This window comes from Heptranchias perlo, chromosome 6 (genome assembly GCF_035084215.1).
Source record: "Heptranchias perlo isolate sHepPer1 chromosome 6, sHepPer1.hap1, whole genome shotgun sequence".
NCBI classification, from domain to species: domain Eukaryota; kingdom Metazoa; phylum Chordata; class Chondrichthyes; order Hexanchiformes; family Hexanchidae; genus Heptranchias; species Heptranchias perlo.
This window is the reverse complement of record NC_090330.1, coordinates 20366174-20390809: the sequence shown is the minus strand read 5'-3', so window position 1 is coordinate 20390809 and position 24636 is coordinate 20366174. Positions and strand designations below refer to the sequence as shown.

At 43.8% G+C, this 24636-nt stretch overlaps 1 protein-coding gene across 4 annotated transcripts in view; it reads left to right on the top strand.

The window, feature by feature from the left end:
- Window positions 1-16430: 16430 nt before the first annotated feature.
- Window positions 16431-24636, top strand: part of slc25a15a (solute carrier family 25 member 15a) — an 88099-nt gene continuing 79893 nt past the window's right edge. For 2 of the 4 annotated variants that reach the window (XM_067985890.1, XM_067985888.1), the window contains exons 1-2: window positions 16431-16756; window positions 24089-24209. In XM_067985890.1, the coding sequence (XP_067841991.1) occupies window positions 24140-24209 (70 nt within the window). In that variant the 5' untranslated portion in view covers window positions 16431-16756; window positions 24089-24139. Of the gene's footprint in view, window positions 16757-22710; window positions 22744-24088; window positions 24210-24636 lie in introns of all 4 variants that reach the window. The other 2 variants (XM_067985887.1, XM_067985886.1) reach the window with 2 other exon arrangements.

Below are 24636 nucleotides of genomic sequence, written 5' to 3'. Positions count from 1 at the left end.
GAATTAAAAAGATGGGTGGGGGGGGGGGGGGGAAGTAAGAATTGCTCCATACCCTCACTTAAACAGCCAGGCCACAATAACACTTTCTACTCAGCGGTACAGGAAAATTTGGCCACCAAAACTTCTAAGTCTGCCATGTACGAACCCAACAAAGTAACAGCACTTTTCTCTCACTTTCCTTAGAAGGAAAGGCTATGGATCTGCATGAAAGGGTGCTGAAGTCATTGAGCTGCATATGAAAAGGATGAGATAAAACAAGATCAGGAGAAAATCCTAATTCTTTCCCTTTACCATTCCACTGCACTTTCCTCATGGCAGGTAATATCTTGCGCTTCAACCTGAAAAGGGTCTCTTAAAAAAAGAAACCAACAAAGACAAAAGAAACATTCTAATTTAGCCTGATTTACATAAATCACTCCAAATGCCAAGGGATTTTCTTGAAAAAAGGATTACAAACTAGGAGGTGGTCACAGCAGCAAAACATCAGTTCCTAAGAATTATTTTCTAAGCCGTTTCTGAGCCAGAGAGGGACTTAATCGTGCAGGAATCTGATTATAATTCGAGTTGTGTACTTCAGCTCAGAAGACTACTTAATGAACACATGAAGAGAATTAGTAAGAGAATTTTTAATGCTTTCAAGAGAGATTAGCACAGAGAGTTGCCATCACAATCTCCAGTACAATGGCTCCCCTCGCTCCGTACTTCAATAAATGCTCCTCTTGAACATCAATGTAGCACTTATACACATAAAGGACAAATAACTGGACAATCAAACATTAAGGACCATGAGCAATTAATATAAGAGAAATTAAAGAGGATTAAGAGTAGTTTTGATCTGTAGTACGATCAGCCAAACATTAGCAGAGAATTGATAGATATATTGATGGCAGCATTGGGATCTAGACTGCAGTGATAGTCTCCAAGTTGATGATGTGTTCTGCAGGTCTAGAAGAGAAACAAAATGGCTAGCTTTCAGGCTGTAGTGTCTCTTGTGTCTTCTGCCAAGTTGTAATGATATCAGGCAGAGATGCCTGGTGACAATTGAAAAATTACACCCTCCTCATCTAGTCACATAGAAGTAATATCAGCCGAGATGAACCTACAGTGTAATAACCTTGAAATAGGTAAAACAAGGAATAAGCAATTCTGCATTCCTACATCAAATTCTCTACGTTTGTTAAGTAGTTACATAAAAATACTCCGATTTAGTGAAATATGCCCACCTTACTGTATGAGATTGATTTATGCTATTCGTACCTCCTTGATTTCTTGATTTCAATTCCTTGATTTGATCTTCCCAACCCATCACTCTTCTCTAACTAATACCTGTTGATTCTTATGTTTCGGCCAATTACTTATTCACTTTCAAGTTTTACCTAGGATATCCACAATGTAGCAGCCTTTCATGTGGGACTTTATTGAAGGTTTGCTGGAAGTTCAACATACAATTCTCTACTGTCCACTTGGGATTGTCACTTCCCCAAAAAAGTCAAGGAGGCTGGTCAGGCAGGATCCCTGCTTCTGAAAACATGTTGACTGCCCTTTACTAGGTTATTTTCATTTGGATAATCCTTATCTTTGCTCATAAGGATTCCATTAGTTTGCCAGTTATTGATGTAAGCTTAATAGCTCTGTAATTACCTATTTTGTTGCCTTTTACATACTACATTGGCTTGTTTCCAGTTCAGTGGGACTTCCCCTGTATTCATTGACATGTCAGCACTTTGTAGATTTTTTCTCCCAAGCACTATTGGTTATATATGATCCATTCCCTTATTGTTTTAAGGCCTTTAAGGTGTGCAACTTTGCAAGTGATGTCAGTCGTTAAGTTTAACTATAGAACCGCCCATGTATGGATGGCTTGCTACAAGCAGTGTTTCCAGTGAATAATTCCCAGAGGTAATTATTTAATAAATTAACTATTTTAGTTCATGCAGTGGATGTGGTATACATGGACTTTCAGAAGGCCTTTTATGAGATGCTACATAACAACAACAACTTGCATTTATATAGCGCCTTTAACGTCGTTAAATGTCCCAAGGCGCTTCACAGGAGCGTTATCAAATAAAATTTGACTCGAGCCACATAAGGATATATTAGGACATGGAAAGAGATAGGTTTTAAGGAGCGTCTTAAAGGAGGAGAGAGAGATAGAGAGGAGGAGAGGTTTAGGGAGAGGATTCCAGAGCTTAGGGCCTAGGCAGCTGAAGGCACGGCCGACAATGGTGGAGCGATTAAAATCGGGGATGAGCAAGAGGCCAGGATTGGAGGAGCGCAGAGATTTTGGAGGTTTGTAGGGCTGGAGGAGGTTACAGAGATAGGGAGGGGCGAGGCCATGGAAGGATTTGAAAACAAGGATGAGAATTTTAAAATCGAGGCGTTGCTGGACCGGGAGCCAATGTAGGTCAGCGAGCACAGGGGTAAAGGGTGAACTCATCACAGGGTGTGTGGAGTCAGGCCAGAATTAAAAGATGGCTACAAAACAAAAAATGGAGGGTAGGAATTAAGGGAAGTTTATCAGGTTGGCAGAATGTGGGAAGTGGTGTCCTGCAAGGATCCATGTTGGGACCACTGTTGCTCACCATATACATAATGATTTAGACTCAAATTGAAGTTATGGGGCTCGATTTTAGCACCCGCGATCGGGTGCGTTCGTGGCAGGGGGGGGGGGTCTACAAAAATCGGGGATTCCCGGGGCAGGTCGAGAGCCCAGCTCCAACCCGCCCCATTTCCAGGTTCCCCACTGACACACTGACATGCGCGCGCAGCCCCCGCATGTGGGACTCCCGCCGGCAATTAAAGCCGGCGGGGTGCCACTTTAAGTAATTGAACAGGTACTTCAGGTTGTTTACAGACCTGATTGACCTGTTATTTTAGCAGGGATGGGATTTTGCAACTGACTGGGACTGTTTCCCGTACTGGGGAAACACTCCCAGTTCAAATGGACATGTTGCAGCCATCAGCCTGTGGCAGCTGCAAAGGTCCATTTGACAGGTGGGGGGGAGGAGACCCTCACTCATTGCAGGAGGCCACTTTGGACAAAGTTTGGCCTCCACCACCCTCCTCCTAACAACAAAATTCACCAACTTGCACACTTACCCCAGTGTCCAGACACATGTACCTACCTTGTGGACCCCCTCAGATGTACATCTTCTGAATGGGGGCCACCGTAGCTGCAGTCATGACCTCCTCGGAGGGTGAACAGCATCACCAGCCTCGCCGGCCATGCCGTCTACCTCTGACACGTGGTGCTCCACAACACAGTGCTGTGACACATCCACCTGCACAGCAGGAGGGAGGGCAACCGCAGAGAGAGATGCGTCACAGACGGCACTACCCTCGCCACAGGGTCCACAGACCGTGGTTCAGCTTCCTGGACTTCTCTGAGCAGCAGTGCACACGGAGGCTCAGAGTCACTCGACATGTAGTCGTGGACATCTGCAGCCTCCTTCATGCCGATCTTCTCCCGGCTGGCCTGAGCACCATCTTCTTACCTGTCGCTGTCAAAGTCACCACTGCCCTCAACAACTTCTCCTCCGCATCCTTCCAGGGTGCCACCGGGGACATCGCCGACGTCTCTCAGTCGTCTGCACAAAAGAGCCCTGCAAATACACCTACACCCACTCTGCAGTGACACAATGGGTGGCATCAGGTGTGGGTCTTCATTGTGATCCTCAGGAAAGGGCATTATTGCACAACCCAGACAAGATTCGCAAAGACATGACAGTAGTGGTGCCAATATAATATGTAATGTGAGTTGATCAGAAATTCGATATAAGTAAAAACCATGACAAACCCTCAAACACCCTTGTGCATCCCCTTCATGCTCACGACACGTTTGCCTTACGCTGCCTACTGCAGATATGTGATGCATGCCCTGTGGCTGCAGCACAGGTAGTGGCAGGTTGAATGAGGCTGACTGTGAAAGAGATGCACGAGAGGGTGAGTATGAGATAGAGCCATGAGATTGTATGAGGATTGGGTTGAGTGGTAGTGGCGGGATGAGTACTGGCAAGGTGAGTAAGTGCAGGTAAGATGAGGATGAGGTTTGAGTGCGTGTGAGGGGTGATGTGACAGAGTAGTGTTGGCAGTGCAGAAGGAGATGTGGGGTGGAGGCGGTGATGTGGCAGACAGAGTGTAGGAGAATGAGTAAGTGTACTCACTTCGGCTGACCTACTTAGGTCATTGCAGTGCCTCCTGCACTGTATGCAGGTGCGCGATATGTTGGTGGCGCAGGTGACCTCCTCTGCCACCTCGAGCCAGGCCTTCTTGGTGGCAGAGGCAGGCCGCTTCCTCCCGCCCGCCGGGGGGAAGATCTCTGTCCTCCCCCTCCTCCTCACCCCATCCAATAAGAGCTGGAGTGAGGCATCATTAAACCTGGGAGCAGCTTTCCCCCTGGGCTGCTCCATGCTGTAATTTTTCCTATTTCTTGCAGCATCAGTCAGTGGAGGACTGCCCCTTTAAATAGAGCTCCTCCAGCTGACAGACCTTACCGCGCATGCGCAGTCCGCCCGCCGCGCAGCTCAGCAGTGGGGAACCCGGAACAAGAGGTAAGTGGATCCAATCAGCCTGCGATTGCGCGCAGGGCAGACTGATTTCACCGGGTGCGTTACCCACGCGCCCAATCGAGCCCCCGCCGCGAACCATCCGCCATGGTAATATCGGGCCCATGGTGTCAGAATTTGCAGATGATACCAAATTGGTGGACATAGTTAATAATGTGGAGAATTGCACTAAAATACAGGAAGACATAAACAGACTTGCAGAATGAGTGGATAAATAGCAAACGAAATGTGGAGTTAGAGAGCACTGCTGCTCCTCCTGGATCCACAGCAACGGTTTTTGAAAATTTTTATTAAATAAAATTACATTTTGATTGCGACCGCTATTTAGGCTGTAGCAGCTGCTGAAGATTCCTTAGTAGAGCAGGCCGAGCATCTGTTCCACACATCGCAATCCAAATTCTGCAAGGGGGCCTAAAACAGACGTTATGCTCTTCATTTGCATATATAAGGGGCTTAAAGCCTATTTTAGGTGGCTGCCAGAGATGCCTGAAAAATGGCCCGATTCAATATCGGGTTGGACATCATTCAGGCATCATTTGAGTGCAGAAAGTTGGTCCCAAAAATTGACCCTCATTGCGTCCATTTAATGGCCAAAATAAGAACTAATTTTTAGCCCATAAATTGTTAAAAGTAGCAACACAAATTGATAAGGCCATAAAGAGTGCAAGTACTGGGTTCATTTCTAGAGGAATAGAATATAAAAGCAGGGAGGTAATGTTAAATTTATATAGAACTTTGGTTAGACCACACATGGAGTACCGTGTGCAGTTTTGGTCTCCATACAACAAAAAGGATATTGAAGCACTAGAGAAAGTGCAGGAAAGATTTAAAGGGATGTTACCAGAATTGATAGAATGCAACTATCAGGAAAGATTAAGCAAGCTGGGGCTTTTCTCTCTGGTAAAGAGAAAACTAAAATGGGACCTGTGGAGGTCTTTAAAATTATGAAGGGACTCAATAGGGTAGACGTGGAGAAACTGTTTCTACTTGTTAGTAAGTCCAGAACAAGGGGACATAGATATAAGATAGCCACTTGCAGATCAAATAAAGAATTTAGGAGGAAGTTCTTTACAAAGAGAGTAGTGATAATGTGGAACTCACTGCCACATGGAGTGGCTGAAGCAGATACTGTTGATACATTTAAGGGGAGGCTTGATGCATACATGAGGACGAAGGCAATAGAGGAATATGGGGGGTGAATGGGAAAAGGTAATTAGAGTGGGAGTAGGCTTGTGTGGAGTATAAAAACTGGCATAGACCAGTTGGGCCGAATGGTCTGTTTCTGTGCTTCAGTTTCTATGTAATTCAGTGTAATTCAAATTCAACTTGGTTTGCACTCTTAAGAATTCTCAATTCATCTTTGATAACCCTCTTTCTGTTTTAGTACTGTTTCTTACTGTTGCATTTGGCTTCTACAGTTATGCTGATCTCTAGCTCCCTCTTTTGCCTCCAGCTGCCTTTTTAACATTTTTTTGTTGGTTCCTGGATTCTTCTTTGCCTTGCCCCCTGCAAGCTTTGTAGACTTTGTTTATCTCACTTATTTTTCTTTGCATTGTCTTTCAATCCATGTGAGGCATGTTTGTTTAGTCTGTGGCTTACCAGTCCTTGGTATATATTTATCCTGAATGCTCAGTAGTATGTATTAAAGGTATCTGTCTTCAATTGGAGTTTCTTAAGTACAACCCCCATTCTGATTGTTTAAGTTTTTATTTCATTCCCTTTTAAAGTTGTATTCCTCATTATTGGTTTGTGGTACTGGTTAAAATCTCCGTTGGTATGATCTTTCTATTTATGTTCCTTATTTCTTCATAGAGCAACCTGTCCTTTTTGTTTTAACCCAGTGATCCATAGCAAACCCCTAGAATTATATTCACTCACTTTTTATTACAAATTTGCAACTGGACTAACTCACTGGGAATATTATCCTGACCACTAGATCTATGTCCTTTAGCTCATGGATGTGCCTGACATATAAGTGATAATTTTGTGAGACTCTGCTCTTGACATGGAGCCTCACTAGAGGGGAACACAGATCACAGAATAGGTCCGAAAGAGTTATCTCCAACCTCGCTCATGTCTAGTGAGGTTCTGCGCTGGAAGAACTCACTCAGAAAATTGGCCCTAATAAATATAGGTCTGGAATTTCCTGTGGAGGCGTAATCGGCAAGTTATACCGAAATTTTATGGAAAATTCATGCCCATTTTGCCATCACCAATTTATGCCAAACTTTCCTACCAATTTTCCTATCTAGTCTTCCTTTCTTCTAAACTCTAAACTTTTGTATATTGTTCTCATCTCCATCATTAAGGGCTAACTATGTTTCTAAGATTCTTCTTTTATCATAGTTCCCAACTGCCACACTAAGCTTAAGTTTTTTTTTGTTCGTTCATGGGATGTGGGCATCGCTGGCGAGGCCAGCATTTATTGCCCATCCCTAATTGCCCTTGAGAAGGTGGTGGTGAGCCGCCTTCTTGAACTGCTGCAGTCTGTGTGGTGAAGGTTCTCCCACAGTGCTGTTAGGAAGGGAGTTCCAGGATTTTGACCCAGCGACGATGAAGGAATGGTGATATATTTCCAAGTCGGGATGGTGTGTGACTTGGAGGGGAACTTGGAGGTGGTGTTGTTCCCATGTGCCTGCTGCCCTTGTCCTTCTAGGTGGTAGAGGTCGCAGGTTTGGGAGGTGCTGTTGAAGAAGCCTTGGTGAGTTGCTGCAGTGCATCCTGTGGATGGTACACACTGCAGCCACGGTGCGCCGGTGGTGAAGGGAGTGAATGTTTAGGGTGGTGGATGAGGTGCCAATCAAGCGGGCTGCTTTGTCTTGGATGGTGTCGAGCTTCTTGAGTGTTGTTGCAGCTGCACTCATCCAGGCAAGTGGAGAGTATTCCATCACCAAAGAGCCCTAGTAAAATTGAAGTCAATGGGAATCAGGGGGAAAACTCTCCAGTGGCTGGAGTCATACCTAGTACAAAGGAAGATGGTAGTGGTTGTTGGTGGCCAATCATCTCAGCCCCAGGACATTGCTGCAGGAGTTCCTCAAGGCAGCGTCGTATGCCCAACCATCTTCAGCTGCTTCATCAATGACCTTCCCTCCATCATAAGGTCAGAAATGGGGATGTTCGCTGATGACTGCACAGTGTTCACTTCCATTCGCAACCCCTCAGATAATGAAGCAGTCCGAGCCCGCATGCAGCAAGACCTGGACAACATCCAGGCTTGGGCTCATAATTGGCAAGTAACATTCGCGCCAGAAAAGTGCCAGGCAATGACCATCTCCAACAAGAGAGAGTCTAACCACCTCCCCTTGACAATCAACGACATTACCATCGCCGAATCCCCCACCATCAACATCCTGGGGGTCACCATTGATCAAAAACTTAACTGGAACAGCCATATAAATACTGTAGCTACAAGAGCAGGCTAGAGGCTGGGTATTCTGCGATGAGTGACTCACCTCCTGACTTCCCAAAGCCTTTCCACCATCTACAAGGCACAAGACAGGAGTGTGATGGAATACTCTACACTTGTCTGGATGAGTGCAGCTCCAACACTCAAGAAGCTCGACACCATCCAGGACAAAGCAGCCCGCTTGATTGGCACCTCATCCACCACCCTAAACATTCACTCCCTTCACCACCGGCGCACAGTGGCTGCAGTGTGTACCATCCACAGGATGCACTGCAGCAACTCGCCAAGGCTTCTTCGACAGCACCTCCCAAACCCGCGACCTCTACCACCTAGAAGGACAAGGGCAGCAGGCACATGGGAACAACACCACCTCCAAGTTCCCCTCCAAGTCACACACCATCCCGACTTGGAAATATATCACCGTTCCTTCATCGTCGCTGGGTCAAAATCCTGGAACTCCCTTCCTAACAGCACTGTGGGAGAACCTTCACTACACGGACTGCAGTGGTTCAAGAAGGCGGCTCACCACCACCTTCTCGAGGGCAATTAGGGATGGGCAATAAATGCCGACCTCGCCAGCGACGCCCACATCCCGTGAAGGAATAAAAAAAATCACACTCCTGACTTGTGCCTTGTAGATGGTGGAAAGGCTTTGGGGAGTCAGGAGGTGAGTCACTCGTCACAGAATACCCAGCCTCTGACCTGCTCTTGTAGCCACAATATTTATATGGCTGGTCCAGTTAAGTTTCTGGTCAGTGGTGACCCCCAGGATGTTGATGGTGGTGGATTCGGCAATGGTAATGCCGATAAATGTCAAGGGAGGTGGTTAGACTCTCTCTTGTTGGAGATGGTCATTGCCTGGCACTTATCTGGCGCGAACGTTACTTGCCACTTATCAGCCCAAACCTGGATGTTGTCCAGGTCTTGCGACATGCGGGCTCGGACTGCTTCATTATCTGAGGGGTTGCGAATGGAACTGAACACTGTGCAATCATCAGCGAACATCCCCATTTCTGACCTTATGATGAAGCAGCTGAAGATGGTTGGGACTAGGACGCTGCCCTGAGGAACTCCTGCAGCAATGTCCTGGGGCTAACATGATTAGACTTCAACAACCACTACCATCTTCCTTTGTGCTCGGTATGACTTCAGCCACTGGAGAGTTTTCCCCCTGATTCCCATTGACTTCAATTTTGCCAGGGCTCCTTGGTGCCACACTCGGTCAAATGCTGCCTTGATGTCAAGGGCAGTCACTCTCACCTCACCTCTGGAATTCAGCTCTTTTGTCCATGTTTGGACCAAGGTTGTAATTACGTCTGGAGCTGAGTGGTCCTGGAGGAACCCAAACTGAGGATCGGTGAGCAGGTTATTGGTGAGTAAGTGCCGCTTGATAGCACTGTTGACGACTGCTTCCATCACTTTGCTGATGATTGAGAGTAAACTGATGGGGCCGTAATTGGCCGGATTGGATATGTCCTGCTTTTTGTGGACAGGACATACCTGGGCAATTTTCCACATTGTCGGATAGATGCCAGTGTTATAGCTGTACTGGAACCGTTTGGCTAGAGGTGCGGCTAGTTCTGAAGCACAAGTCTTCAGCACTACAACCGGGATGTTGTCGGGGCCCATAGCCTTTGCTGTATACAGTGCACTCAGCCGTTTCTTGATATCACGTGGAGTGAATCGAATTGGCTGAAGACTGGCTTCCGTGATGGTGGGGATATCGGGAGGAGGCTGAGATGGATCATCTACTCGGCACTTCTGGCTGAAGATGGTTGCAAACGCTTCAGCCTTGTCTTTTGCATTCACGTGCTGGACTTCGCCATTATTGGGAATGGGGATGTTCACAGAGCCTCCTCCTCCTGTTAGTTGTTTAATTGTCCACCACCATTCACGACTGGATGTGGCAGGACTGCAGAGCTTTGATATGATCCGTTGGTTGTGGAATCGCTTAGCTCTGTCTATAGCATGTTGCTTCTGCTGTTTAGCATGCATGTAGTCCTGAGTTGTAGCTTCATCAGGTTGGCACCTCATTTTTAGGTACGCCTGGTGCTGCTCCTGGTATGCTCTTCTACACTCCTCATTGAACCAGGGTTGATCCCCTGGCTTGTTGGTAATGGTAGAGTGAAGAATATGCCAGGCCATGAGGTTACAGGTTGTGCTGGAATACAATTCTGCTGCTGCTGATGGCCCACAGCGCCTCATGGATGCCCAGTTTTGAGCTGCTAGATCTGTTCTGAATCTATCCCATTTAGCACAGTGATAGTGCCACACAACACGTTGGATGGTGTCCTCAGTGCGAAGATGGGAGTTTGCCTCCACTAGGACTGTGCGGTGGTCACTCCCACCAATACTGTCATGGACAGATGCATGTGCAACAGGTAGATTGGTGAGAACGAGGTCAAGTAGGTTTTTCCCTCGTGTTGGTTCGCTCACCACCTGCCAGAGGCCCAGTCTGGCAGCTATTTCCTTCAGAGCTCGGTCAGTAGTGGTGCTACCGAGCCACTCTTGGTGATGGACATTGAAGTCTCCCACCCAGAGTGCATTCTGTGACCTTGCTACCCTCAGTGCTTCCTCCAAGTGGTGCTCAACATGGAGGAGGACTGATTCATCAGCTGAGGGAGGGCGGTAGATGGTAATCAGCAGGAGGCTTCCTTGCCCATGTTTGACCTGATGCCATGAGATTTCATGTGGTCCGGAGTCAATGTTGAGGACTCCCAGGGCCACTCCCTCCTGACTGTATATCACTGTACCGCCACCTCTGGTGGGTCTGTCCTGCCGGTGGGACAGGACATACCCAGGGATGGTGATGGAAGAGTCTGGGACGTTGGCTGAAAGGTATGATTCTGTGAGTATGTCTATGTCAGGCTGTTGCTTGACTAGTCTGTGGGTCAGCTCTCCCAATTTTGGCACAAGTCCCCAGATGTTAGTGAGGAGGACTTTACAGGGTCGACTGGGCTTGGTTTGCATTTGTCGTGTCCGGTGCCTAGTGGTCCAATGCCGGAACAAGGTTCAGTCACCTTGTTATAAATGCTGCTAGCATTGGTGACAAACCTGGTTTGCAGAATGTTCAGGAGGTCTGTTGGACATTTTGTCAATCTGCTTGATCTTAATTTAAATGTTTAGAAGTAGAGATTCTGCTCCTCGCTTTCAAAACATTTAAATGTTCTATTTTTGGGCTCTGCATCCATAGCAGTGCAGAGTTTGCTCCTAAATGCAACAGTTAATGTTCCAGCTAGGCTAGTTTAGTGTTAGTGTGAACCAATTTCAGTTTCATGTGGATGCTGAACTGGTATTGCAAATGCAAATTCAGGGCCCGACCTGAGCCTGGAGCAAATTAAAAAGCTCTGCCCGGCTGGATTCTGAAGTTCATGCTGCAGTGTAAATGCACCCTTAATTGGTTACGCTTATTCTTCAAAACATTCATTTTCTTCTTTAATTTTTCTAATATCGATGTAATTAATTTCTTTTATAGTCTGTTTTCTTTACCCGTCTGCTTGCCTTAACCAGTTTAAATCCTCCCCCACTGCCTTTTTTTAATCATTTCATCAAGGACATTGTGATTTAGGTAAAGGAGTAGGAGATGTACAATAACAGCACAGACTGGTAGATCCTTCAACATTCCGTCCCATTTTTTAATGACCTGACTAACATGGTGAACTCTGAAAAACAATATTTTAAAAGAAGTTTACTAATGGTGCATTCTCCACAGGTTTAATGTCATTGTAAAGCCAAAACAATTTGCATCAACTCTAAACTTGGAATATAAATTGTATGTGCAGACCCAAACTGACTCCAAAGTAAATTGGAATGAGACTGCCGCCTCCATGGACTCTCACTCGATTTTGGTTCAGTGTCAGGTTGGGCCCCGAGTCAGGATTCAGGCTGCATTTACATTATAACTGCAGCATCAGTGCAAAGCAAAACCGCTTTGCTCCGATGCTACAGTTGTAGTTCAAATACACCTTAAAACATTTGCATTTTTATAAACGCCAATACTCAAATGGTTAACTGGAAAACAAGATCAACAGAATAGTGATCTTTCAATGTCCTCTGGCAATCACTTTGCAATAGGTACACTACCTCAAACAATCCCTTCTCTTAGATTGGATTATCAGTTTGTTTGTACATCTTTCAATTTTAAACAGATATTAACAGCTGTAAAATGTGGTAAAGATAACATGTTTTTCTCTTAGCGTTATCGAAGTAATTGCCTCTAAGTAACCTCGTAGTACATAGCTGTTTGTAAATATTTTACTTGGCTTAAAATAACAAAGACAATGAATACCTTAGATTCATAAAAAGCAAAGAACAACCTTAACTGAACAAATACATTCAGAATTTTAAAAAATATTTATAACTTTATTTTGCATTATATCAAGAAATAAGTTCATATTTTCTGATTTGCTTTTTAAATTTATTTGTTTTGTGCCAGCTTTCATTTCTTAAAATCAATTGTACATAAGAAAGTATAGAACAAAAAAGATAATTTGGTCCATCAAATCTGCTCCTTTCAATGGTTGATGGCCAATTTGTCCTTTCATGGAATTATCTGAATGAGCCAGCCATCCACAAATAACAATTCCAAGAAGTTAAAACTCTAGACTTCCTCCCTAATCCCATACACAATCAAGCAAAAATATTCCAGGATACCAATGTACAATTCAGCCCAATTTGTTGCATTCCCATTGTCATAATAGGACTGAAATCATAATGCTCCATAGAGTATCTGGTAATTTAAGCGTAATAAGAACATATTTGTACATTTAAGTGAATGGAAACATGAAAGTGACAGAAAAATAGCACTTTTCTGTATTATGTAATATATATTTAAAATGCAACATTAGTTCCCAGTGCTAGGTCTGATTGTTTTTTATTGGCACTTTCTTTAGAAAATGCAATCTACTGAGGTCCATATTGAGTCATATTGACCAGGAACTTCCAGGTTGAGTAACTGATGATCTCAGCTGGTCAATTTACAATGATACTTGGGCTAGGGAGGATAAAATTGAGTATGGATTCACATTCATTGCTGATAACTGCATGTGTGTGGATTTCAGGTCAGGACATGATGAGCTTAAGCTGAGATATTTCTCGCAATCAAATAGCCTTCTGGCTCTGGGGCCAATTTTAACTCACTCCGCCCAGTGTAAACTGGACACTAGTGGCGTCAAAATTGCAGCGCTGACCTTACTGCCCCTTTTACAACCTCGAACCGCCTGCTGCCGCCAAAGAGTGAATGAAGATCACAGTGGCCCTTGGGTAAGTGAGGAGCGGGTCGGGGGTATCGGAGACTGGGGAGAAGGAGATTGGATGTCGGGATTGGAGGCCGGGATTAGAGAGATCAGAGGTCGGGGGGGGGAGGGGTTGCAAGAGAGATCAGAGGCTGGGGGGCGAGGGAGATCAGAGGCTGGGGGGAGGGGCGAAGGAGATCGGAGGCCAGGGGGAGGGGGGCGAGGGAGATCGGAGGCTGGGGGGGCGGCGAGGGAGATCGGAGGCCGGGAGGAGTGGGGGCGAGGGAGATTGGAGGCTGGGGGGGGTAGTTGAGGGAGATCGGAGGCTGGGGGTGGGGGGCGTGAGGGAGATAGGAGGCCGGGGGGGGGGTGGCGAGGGAGATCGGAGGCCGGGGGGAGGCGAGGGAGATCGGAGGCCGGGGGGAGGCGAGGGAGATCAGAGGCCGGGGGGAGGCGAGGGAGATCGGAGGCCGGGAATGAGGATCGGAGGCCGGGGAGGGGGGAGGGAGATCGGAGGCCGGGGAGGGGGGAGGGAGATCGGAGGCCGGGGAGGGGGGAGGGAGATCGGAGGCCAGGGAGGGGGGAGGGAGATCGGAGGCCGGGGAGGGGGGAGGGACATCGGAGGCCGGGGAGAAGGGGACATCGGAGGCCGGGGGGCAGGGGAGATTGGAGGCCGGAGGCCGGAGGGAAAGGGGCAAGGGAGATCGGAGGCCAGGTGGTGGGGGGTGGGTGGCGGCAGCTCCTCCTGTCTCCACATACAGGTAAGTATATTTCAAAAACTTGATTGTGGCCTAACAGGCGGTCCCAAGGTCTGCTTTTCCTGAGTGCAGCCCGCGTTTGCGTCAGCTGCCCGAGGGCAAACCAAAAGTGCTGTGGGGCCTCAAACAAGTGTTAGGCCCCTTATTTGTAAATGCAAAAGGCCTAACGCCAGTTTCACGTGTGGACACTGCACATTGATTTTTTTGTCCTTTCCCAATATGGCGGGTAGCAGACTTCCAGTCAGAAATGTGTGCCCGCTTTCTGCCCGCCATAATGGGGGCTTAGTAGGCCCATTAGTGCCCGATAAAGATAATTGCAGGCTGAATTTCCAGACCCAGAGTCATCAGATGCTAAGTTCTTATTCTGCAAGCCACCAATCAACAGAAGCTCCTGGGATTATCCTGTTTCTGAGTCCACTAGGACCTCATTAGCCAAGGGGAATTGATTGATTGACCAGAGAGATGCTGGCATGAGCTACTGCTTTCAGAAGTGGTGAGGTATAAATTGTATCAAAAAAAAGTACAACTACAAAAACAACTTGCATTTTAAGAGGTTTAAAAAAAACAATTTGCATTTATATAGCACCTTTAACATAGTAAAACTATAGATTTGTCGAACACAAATTCACATGCACACTTTCCTAAATTGAAAGTTTCCAATCTTGTGAAAGAAATCAAATAGAACAGATTTCTTGTACCATAACCAATCACAGAAGCAAACAAGAAGTACTCGTGAAAAGCAAACAGAAGTACTCATGAAAAATTACGAGTTAATTTTAGTTAACATGCAAACAGCATCCTTTGCAATTCAAATTTGCAATTGCGAGGGTTAGCATGGTGCCTCAGGCATCTTAACTGAAGGCTGATGATAGGTTGGTAACTGAGGAACCGCCTCCTACAGTCAATGAGGTGGCAGTGACTTGGCAAAACATTAGGATAGAAATCGCTTGGAGAGGCAAACCATTGCTCCTCACCACTTCATAGATTTATACTAACCCACTAACTTTTCTTCAGGCACTTCCTCGAATAGGAAGCAGAGAAGAGTCCAGCATCAGTTCAAGCGAAGCTAGCATCCTGGGAGAAGCGAGAGAATCGATCTCTCCCCCCTGACAAATCAGATTGCAGCATTTTTGACACGCTGCATTCACTGTCTCTGCAGGCTTGGAACGTTAAACCAGGAGGTGAAAGGTACAAAATTTTAAATCAATGTAAAAACAATTATAGACAACAGAAAAAAAGAGGGTAAGAAATAATTGAATTAAATAAAAGAGAAAGAAGGGAAAAGTTAAAAAAAATTAAATTTTAATTTTTTTTAATTTTTTTTAATGACTGAAAACCATTAAAATAAGGAGTAATGAGACTCCACGTTTTTAAAAGTTAATTTTTAGTTGTTTGGCAGTGATTAAGACTTACCACGCTGTTAAAACTTAGTTTAGATCTGTATTTTTAAGCCAACCTGTTTGGTGGCATACTTTCCAGCTGGGCGGATAAGCAAGTTTGCACTTTTTCAATGATTTCTCTGATTGCAACGTGCGATGTCCCTTTAATTCGAAGCTGTCATATCACCTGCGAACCACCAGGACAAGTCCCGGATTTCCACCTTTCACCGTGCATGTGCGAACACCGGAAACTTGCTTCTCCATTTCGCCACTAACAAAGGAGATGTCTGTTATTTCGCGAGCGATTTCTGCCCCATATATGATATTCTGGACACACACACTTTTCACTTCAATTCTTAAATTAAATTTAAGCAAAAAGAAAAGAAATAACCAGGAGCATAGACCCCTGCAGCAGCTGGAAGGAGATATAACTTTAACTGGAGTCCCTGTCATCTTAGACCCCTTTGTTTAGTGTCAGCTTTTGAAACCTCACCATGGAAATAAAAGATCTTTTGGGGGTTTATTTTTGGTTTATTTTTTGAATGCAAGTAACCTTTACTCCAACACAACGAACTAACAGTTGTGGGCACTATTTACATAAAACAATATAACCCAGAGGTTGACGTTGATCAGACTATAAGCCTCGCTGCCTTGAGGTTGTGGAACCTCCGCCTGGCGCAACTCCCCAGCCCCTGCGCGCTGCCCTAACGCCAGGCCTCTTTCCCATCGACTTATCACAAAGTCTTTTAACTTCTTGTGTGCGGCCACCATAACACATTTTTTTTTGCTGAAAGGCTTATAAATGCACCACCAAAGGCACGATGCTCTTCCCGAAACCTGCAAAGGCGGTTGAATTATTGATTAATACGCCAAATAATCTGTTAAACCAAAATAAACCAGACATTTTTGCAAAAGGTAGTTTTATGTTTTTTTTTTAAAAAGTGCATTTTTTCCCGAGTTCAACCGTATGATTTGGTAGCATTTTCATTGTTCTTGTGCAATTGATTGGGAAGGGAGGGGGGGGGGGGTAAATCAGCCTAATTATTGGACGCTTGAACCCACAGGGAGCCGACGCCCTTTCGAAGCCTCTGAACCCTGAAAATGTTTTTTTAAAATTTATTTGATGGTATGTGATGTGAGCAAGAGAGGGAGAGCCGGAAGTATGCGGAGAGCGCTGCTCCTGGTGCAGCCTTTGGGATTTCATACAGCCGGTGGTCGTTCCGACAAAATAAAAAGAAGCGAGTGTATGGGGCAGAGCGGTGAGAGGCTGGAGCTGCTGTTATTGGATCAAAGAGCAATCTGTATCCGTGTGCTGGACACGTGTGAACCAGTACCTTCTCATCAGCGCTGGCTGGCTGGCTGAATAAATGATGTTCTGACTCCTGCATTGGTAGAAATTCACAAGGAAGTGGTGGTAATGATTGTCTATTGCAATTTTTAAAAATTGTTCTCCATTTTCTTAAATGTGAACTTTCATACTCATTACCTGTAGCGTCTGAGTAATTTGAGCTGTCGGCGTTGTAAACTGTGCGATTTGTTGCCAAAATGTAGGGGTTAAATACTAAAATTATTAAAAAGAGTGGTGTTGCTTCATTTCTTGGACCGGGTGAGCGCCGTGCCACGTTTTACTACGTTAAAGGTGCTATATAAATGCATGTTATTTCTGAAGTTTAACTTTAATTTTGAAAACGCAGCTTAACCTCTGCTAAATTGACCACAAGGCAAGCTTGAGTTGGAGTGCAAACGTTTGTGATGTCTCTTTGGGAGTTGTTTGATTTTATTTTCTAAGCTAAGAACTGCTCTTTGAAGTATCAAATAGTTTGCTCCTATTCTACACTATCACAGCACAGAGGGCAGTTAACCTGGAACACTAGCATTGAAAGATAACCGTTGGAAGATGCCTAGTAACAGCCCAGGGTGACTTTGCCTTTGCTTTTAATTCTGGCAGTAGGTGACTGGCACTCACTGCCATCATCTTCTGCATGCTCCTCCTCCTCAAAACAACAGGGAATTCCAGAGCTTAGGGCCTAGTCAGCTAAAGGCATGGCTGCCAAAGGTGAAGCAATTAAAATCTGGGATGTGCAAGAGGCCAAAAAGATGGAGAGGTATGCCCATACCTTCTCTAGAACCATTCTGAGTATGTGGGTGGTCTAGGGGGTTGTGGGGTGGGTGGGGGGAATCAAAAATATAGAGGTGAGATGAGACTAGCACTGTAGTGGGACGAGGAGGGTTGAAAAATGTAGGGGTGGGGTGAGACTCCCACTGTAGTGGGACGAGGAGGGTTGAAAAATGTAGGGGTGGGGTGAGACTCCCACTGTAGTGGGACGAGGAGGGTTGAAAAATGTAGGGGTGGGGTGAGACTCCCACTGTAGTGGGACGAGGAGGGTTGAAAAATGTAGGGGTGGGGTGAGACTCCCACTGTAGTGGGACGAGGAGGTCCAACTACAAGTCTCAATGAGCAAAACTGGGGGGGAAATGGTTTGAAAAAAACTGTATGTGAAGCCAGAAATCGGCAAAGTTTGGGGATTCTTCAGAGCTCAAAGTCCTCACTTCTCATCTGAATCAGGTGCCGGGGAGAGCAGCTGTGCCTGTTTTACATGGGTATAACTTTCACCGAGTGCAGTAGTGGTGTAAAAGCAGGAAATTCCTGTGTACAGTGTCACCTATGCAAATGAGTCATGCGGGGGTTGGGTGGGCAGATCGTCAAACTGCCATAAAGTTCATGGGGAAAATAATGTCTAGTGCATTAATGGCACATAAGTTGCATACTGCACTAAAAATGAGTTCCCTTCATATTTTTTAGTGAGGAAATTCAGATCTTAATCTTAGCTCACACTTCAGTGCAGTACTGAGAGCTCTGCATTCTTGGAGGTACTCGTCTCTCGAATGAAACATTAAACCAATGTGCAGGTGTCTATAAAAGATCCCAAGGTGCTATTTGAAGATTAGGGAGTATCTTGGTCAACATTCCTCTATCAACCAATACCAGCAAAACAGATAATCTGGTAATTTTCTCATTTACTGTTAGTGGGACCTTGCTGTATGCAAACTGGCTGCTGTGTTTGCAAAAAGCAACAGTGACCACAGCCAATTAATTACTTTTGGAATGTAAAGTGCTCTAGGATATCTCGAGGATATGATGGGCATTATGTAAATGTAAATCCAGCTTTCTTTATACCTGTAGTGTTTGTTTGTCTGAAAGGGGGAGCACACTCTCCCCACTAAGACTTCTGTCCACAGTTCATGTGTGATTATTCTACCATGGCCTTTGCTCTGCTGCCACTATCTGTGATCTCTTACTTTTAAAGAACACTAAATTCCTTCCTCTACTTCCCTAGGAAAGGAATTAAGCAGTGCTATTAATATTTTTATAACCCTCAATCCACTTTCAATAGAACCTTGGTTGCTCCTTTCATTGTAGTGTTGCAAAGTATGATGGGAAGAAACTTTGATCTGTTGGAATTATTTTCACTAATGCAATGCTATTATAGATTGACATTGTTAATTGTATCAGATGGGGATTCTTCTGAGAACTATGAAGTGGTTAGGCTACCATTAATTTTTAAAATTGTCTTTTTATTTCATTGGTATTACTTCATGGTTGAAATCTATATATCATGAGCTGCATTTTTCAGCTACAAGCTAACCACTTTTACAAGGCATGATAGTGGGTAAACCGAGCATACTCGCTGTTTAACTATTAAGAGTTTAAACAATGTGCTGTAGGGAGTCTTATGCTAAGCAGCAAAGGTTACCTAGCAACCACCCTGCAATCAAAAGAGCAGGGCTCAATAACTGATTAAAATGGTCCCAGCATTGACAGTCAAGACAACAAACACATTGTTTTTTTGTGCCTGCTTTAATGGCATTGCTACATAAAGCACCACCTTAACCCGTGCAGCAAGAATCGCTGACTAATGCTTTTAAGAAAAATGTTATTTGTTTCTATTTTATATTGTAGTGAGCAGGAATGCGAACACCTCGTTTCCTTTTGCCTGGGGCCACTGAGGCAAATTGCTATCACTCCACTGGCTGACATTACTACACGGCACAGAGCATGTATTGAAGCTGAGGCCTTCTTGGGCTAAATTGCTCACCGTAGCTCCAGCTTATCTGTTTACTCAATGAGCCTTGGGAGTCTTTTATCACCACCAGTACTACAGTATTTTTTAAAAATATCTATATCTGCAGATATTGAGGTTGCCAAGCCAAAAATAATAGTTTTTACCTGTAATCTATAACACTGATGAAAATGCTAAGAGCCACCAGCACTAGATATGAAAAATAGTGAAATAGATGAGCACGAAAGAATGTCAGTTGTGCCACTGGTCTGGAATTTCCTCAAGAAGTATTATCAGCAAGTTACGTCACAATCCTACGCTGATCTTTCCGGCAGGTATTTGTGCAGAAATTTCTTGCTGATCTCATTAGCAAAAAAAACGGTGTAAACCAGCAGAATTCAGCGTAAATGGGCATGAGAAAAGGACGCAACTTTTAACGTTAATTTTTTAAAAAGTGAAAATTCTAATAAAGCTTTGGGTGAATACTTAAAGATCCTTGGAAGCCATTTCATCCATCATGTGCTTCCTTGTATTTTTGTCCTTTTTCACAGTAGGATAATATAAGATTTGGGAGCAAAGCTGGATGCTAAAATAGCAAACACTCCACAGCCATGGTATATCAGGAGAGCTTATATAAACTGAAATACAAATTATCCTTGCATCACAGAAGATAAGCATTAGCTGCATTGACATTATTTGGAAATTGTCGAACTAGAAAAGTAACCACAGAGACAGAAATCCAATGTAACTGAGTACACATTGAAAGACTATTACCAAATTTAAATTGCATTTAAAAACTTTTTGTCTTTAAAACCACCCTTCTTCAGAGGTTAAAGCAGTGATGTTCTTAGCCAAGCAATGTATATTAAGCATTGCACCAGTGTAAGGTCACAAACAGATAGGCATTGTTGCGTGGATCCAAACCACTTCATCATATTATTGTTGGGAAGAGTTGTGCTAAATGCCATCACATCAACAGTATAATAAGATTACACATAATACAAAGAATAAAAGTAATATTGAATGCTGTGTAACATAAAATGCAAGACCTGACTGAAGGTTCTCCAATGAATATAATTGAGCATAGCATCACAGGGTTAGTGCGAAAATAAATAAGTTTAACTCAGAGTTCACTTTTAACAATAAGAATATTCCTGTAAATGTAGAATAAAGCAAGTATGCTAGAAAGATAGGACAAACTTGCATTTATATAACTCCTTCCATGACCTTGGGGCATCCCAAAGTGCTTTAAAGCTAATGAAGTACTTTTGAAGTATTGTCACTATTGTAATGTAGGGAAATTGAAGCAGCCAGAATCCCACAAACAGCAATAAGATAATGACCAGGTAATCGATTTTAGTGATGTTGGTTGAGTAATAGAAATATTGGCTAGAACACCAGGGAGAAATTCCCTGCTCTCTTTCAAATAGTGCTATGGGATCTTTTACGTCCACCTGAGACAGCGGATGGGACCTCAGTTTAACGTCTCATCCAAAAGATGGCACCTCTGACAATGCAGCACTCCCTCAGTACTACGCTGGAGTGGCAGCCTAGATTATGTGCTCAAGTCTCTGGAGCAGGACTTGAACCCACAACCTTCTAACTCATAGGCAAGAGTGCTTCCACTGAGCCAAGGCTGGCACCTTGTCATCATGGAGGCTCCAAGTAATGCCAGTATCAGCAGAGTAATCCCATCATATCCCCAAAGGAAGAAAATTCAATTTCCTTTAATATGCAGTTGTGTCGTTGCTCACCAAACCGACATTCCAATGGACATTGAACTCAATCTGGTGAATCTAAAAGGAAGTAAATGAAAGGTTATAGAAAATTGAATCTAAATAAAGCCCAGTGGAAATAAATTTATGCTAAATTGAATATTTGAAAAATCATGGGCAAGATTTCCTCTGGTTCCTCTTTGTTAGCAGCATGGTAAACGTAGCAAGGACATTTTCAACGTTTGTTTTTCAAGTAAAATCACAAAAGTTTCTTCATTTACAATCAAAACAGGTGTGCTGCCCTAGAATTTTGGTCATATATTTACGCCCATTCAAAACAGGCTTAAGTGCAGGAAACTCTCATTCCCTGGTCTTCTGAATGGGGCCTGTTAATTAGAAGAAGAGAGTTTCGGTGGAGGTTTCACTGAATCGGTGAGAAGGACAGAGAAAATAGTAAAAACTGATTTCCTCCATCATTTATTCAAAATTGAGGAAATTCAGGCTATTGAAGGGGGTGTGGGGCAAGCTAAGATTACATGGTATGAATGTTCAGGTCAGCCAGATTAATATGGCTTCCAACAATGCTTTGAATCAGAGGCTATAAAACTACAAGCAGAATTACTGTTTGAGTTAATGTGTAAAACGTTGAAATTTGCCTGTGGAGAAATGCTAGTCCAAAACTACCTGTGAACTAGACAGCTTAACTCTGGACTATATGCAACAGCTATCTTTGCTTTTCGTATGTAAGTGTGACAGTATTCATAAAGGATAAATCATAGGTTTTCAGTTTATGCAGAGTGCTAGCACTCTAACCTGTGCCTGCCTCCCCAGAAAATCCTTGATCTTGTGGTATGCAAATTCACGCAACCTTCTTTTGAGCCTATAACTACCCTAGAATTAAAGCTATTGCAGAAGATTAATTTGCTGTTTGTTTTTTTTTCCAGAAGAGTCAGTGAACCCATTATATGGATTAAGGTTAGAATCATAAAAATTACAGCACAGAAAGGGACTATTTGATCCATTGTGCCTATGTTACCCTTCCATCTACTTTTCAGGTTTTTGCCCACTGCGTTGTGGGCCATGACCCTTAAGCTCATGGTTCCGTCTTTCTGTTGAACGTATTATAGTCTGTAGGAGAATGTTCCACCATGTAGCTGTCTATAGTTACAGCAACTTGAATTTATATAGCGCCTCTGATGTAGTAAAACATCCCAAGGTGCTTCACAGGAGCGATTTTCAAACAAAATTTGACACCGAGCCACATAAGTAGATATTAGGACAGGTGACCCAAAGCTGGGTTTTAAGGAGTATCTTACAGGAGGAGAGAGGCGTAGAGGGTTAGGGAGGGAACTCCAGAGCTTAGGGCCTAGGCAGTTGAAGTCACGGCCGCCATTGGTGAAGCGATTAAAATCGGGGATGCGCAAGAGGCAGGAATTGGAGGAGCGCAGAGATCTCGGAGGGTTGTAGGGCTGGAGGAGGTTGCAGAGAGAGGGAGGGGCGAGGCCATGGAGAGATTTGAAAACAATGATTAAAATTAGAACCAAAAAACTTCATAACTCTTCACATCTAATGTACTGATCCTTGTCTTCTAGGCTTGCAGCAGCTACACAGAATAAACTACACAAGTAAGCCACAACCTCTCTCTGTAACCTGGCACGCCATTTGCTAGTACTGACCTGAATTATCTATACTTCGTCTCAAGTATATCCACCACCTTTGTAGAAAGATTACTTGGGTGAAGTTTATGCATGGGATGTGGAGTATATTAAAATTGATAAAAGTAGACAATCTTCCTTTAATGAAAGTAAACTTCCACCCATATTTCTGGGCTGCTGATGTAACATTAGTTCCCGGTACTTTATCTGCTTTTGTAAATAATCATCTGTGAACATAGTTCCACAGAAAAACAGATCGAAGTCCTTTTGTTTAGTTTCTATTATAAATGTTATTTGTTAAATTCTTTTAACAAATCAAACGGTTACAAAGGATGATCAGTTTTAAAGGTGAACTTAGTGTAAGCACAAGTATTAAGAATGATAAGTATGCATCCCTAGATAAATCTTGGATAACTTGTGTTTAAATATTACCTTTTACAGGCTCTATCATGGTACCCTCATTCATGTATTCAGTACAATGGACTTGGGGTGACATAGGCCAAGGGCATTGCGTTGGCTTTTTTACATTGTCGTCAACAGAATTGATCTGTTTAGATACTAGCCGTGGGTTGCCAGTGTGTATTTTTTGTAGCAAACATGTGAAAGAAACTGATAAAATAGCATGTGATAATGTAAATGCAGTAAGTCTGAATTTAGGCTATAAATTGTTTTAAATATACTGTCAACAAAACCAATTTTAATGGACATTTTAACATGCTGATTGATTCTCCCTCCTTGAATGCATTAATGACTTACACTAAGTTTAGTTCAGGTGGATGTATCTTCCACCTTGTATATAATATAATACCCGAGACGACTCCTACACCTTAAGGAATCCTGGACTTCACTGTTCCATAGTACGAGAAAGCCTTTTTTTTAAAAAAACCTATATACATTGGATAATTGCCTCCAATTAACAATATAACATAACTATAAGATGTGTAACAAATTATCACTTGCATTTTGTTCGGAAGATACAGCACTTTGAAGTAGATTGTTGAAATAATCACTAAATACTGTTTGTCAAGTTAGGCACAAATTCTGTGATTGAGGAAGTTCTGGTTTATCCTAAGCTTACATGTATCAAACTATGCCCCATCTTACATATTATAAGCTTTACATTTTATTCAATATGTGCTTTCTTTTCTTGTGGTTGGTGCCTGAAAATGTTCCTGTGTTCGAAGGTTGGGTTGCACTATACCAGTGTCAATGCGACCTCTGAACAGGAAAGCAAACATTGTTAGTTTGTTGTGTTATTACTTAAACATAAGTCCATGACGAGCTTAATGATCATTTCTTATTTTTTTTCCCCTAGAAGTCCTGGATTAATTTAGTGAGTAAACCATTTGCTAGATCAAAGACCAACATGTCGCTGGAAAAGAAACGACTGCAGCCGGCTGTACAAGCTGCTATTGACCTCACTGCAGGGGCTGCAGGTAACGGAGCATTTTGTCACTTTTTAAAAAAAAACACATGTACAGGTATACTTTGTTTCCTACATTACAACAGTGACTATACTTCGTAAGTACTTCATTGTCTGTATAGTGCTTTGGGACGTCCTGAGTTCATGAAAGGTGCTATATAAATGCAAGTCTTTCTTCTAGTTGAGATACTGGCCAGGTGACCTTCTGCTAGACTCTACCAGTGTTGCTGTTAAGAGACACAGCTGCAGTCTCCCTTCTGCTTTTCCTTCCCATCATTGGTCTCTGCTCAACACCTCTCCACAAACCCATGTCCTCCCACTCCATAGCTGCTGCATATTGTGCTGCTCATAAATTTAAAAGAAAGACTTGCATTTATATAGCGCCTTTCATGACCTCAGGACGTCCCAAAGTGCTTTACAATCAATGAAGTGATGTAGGA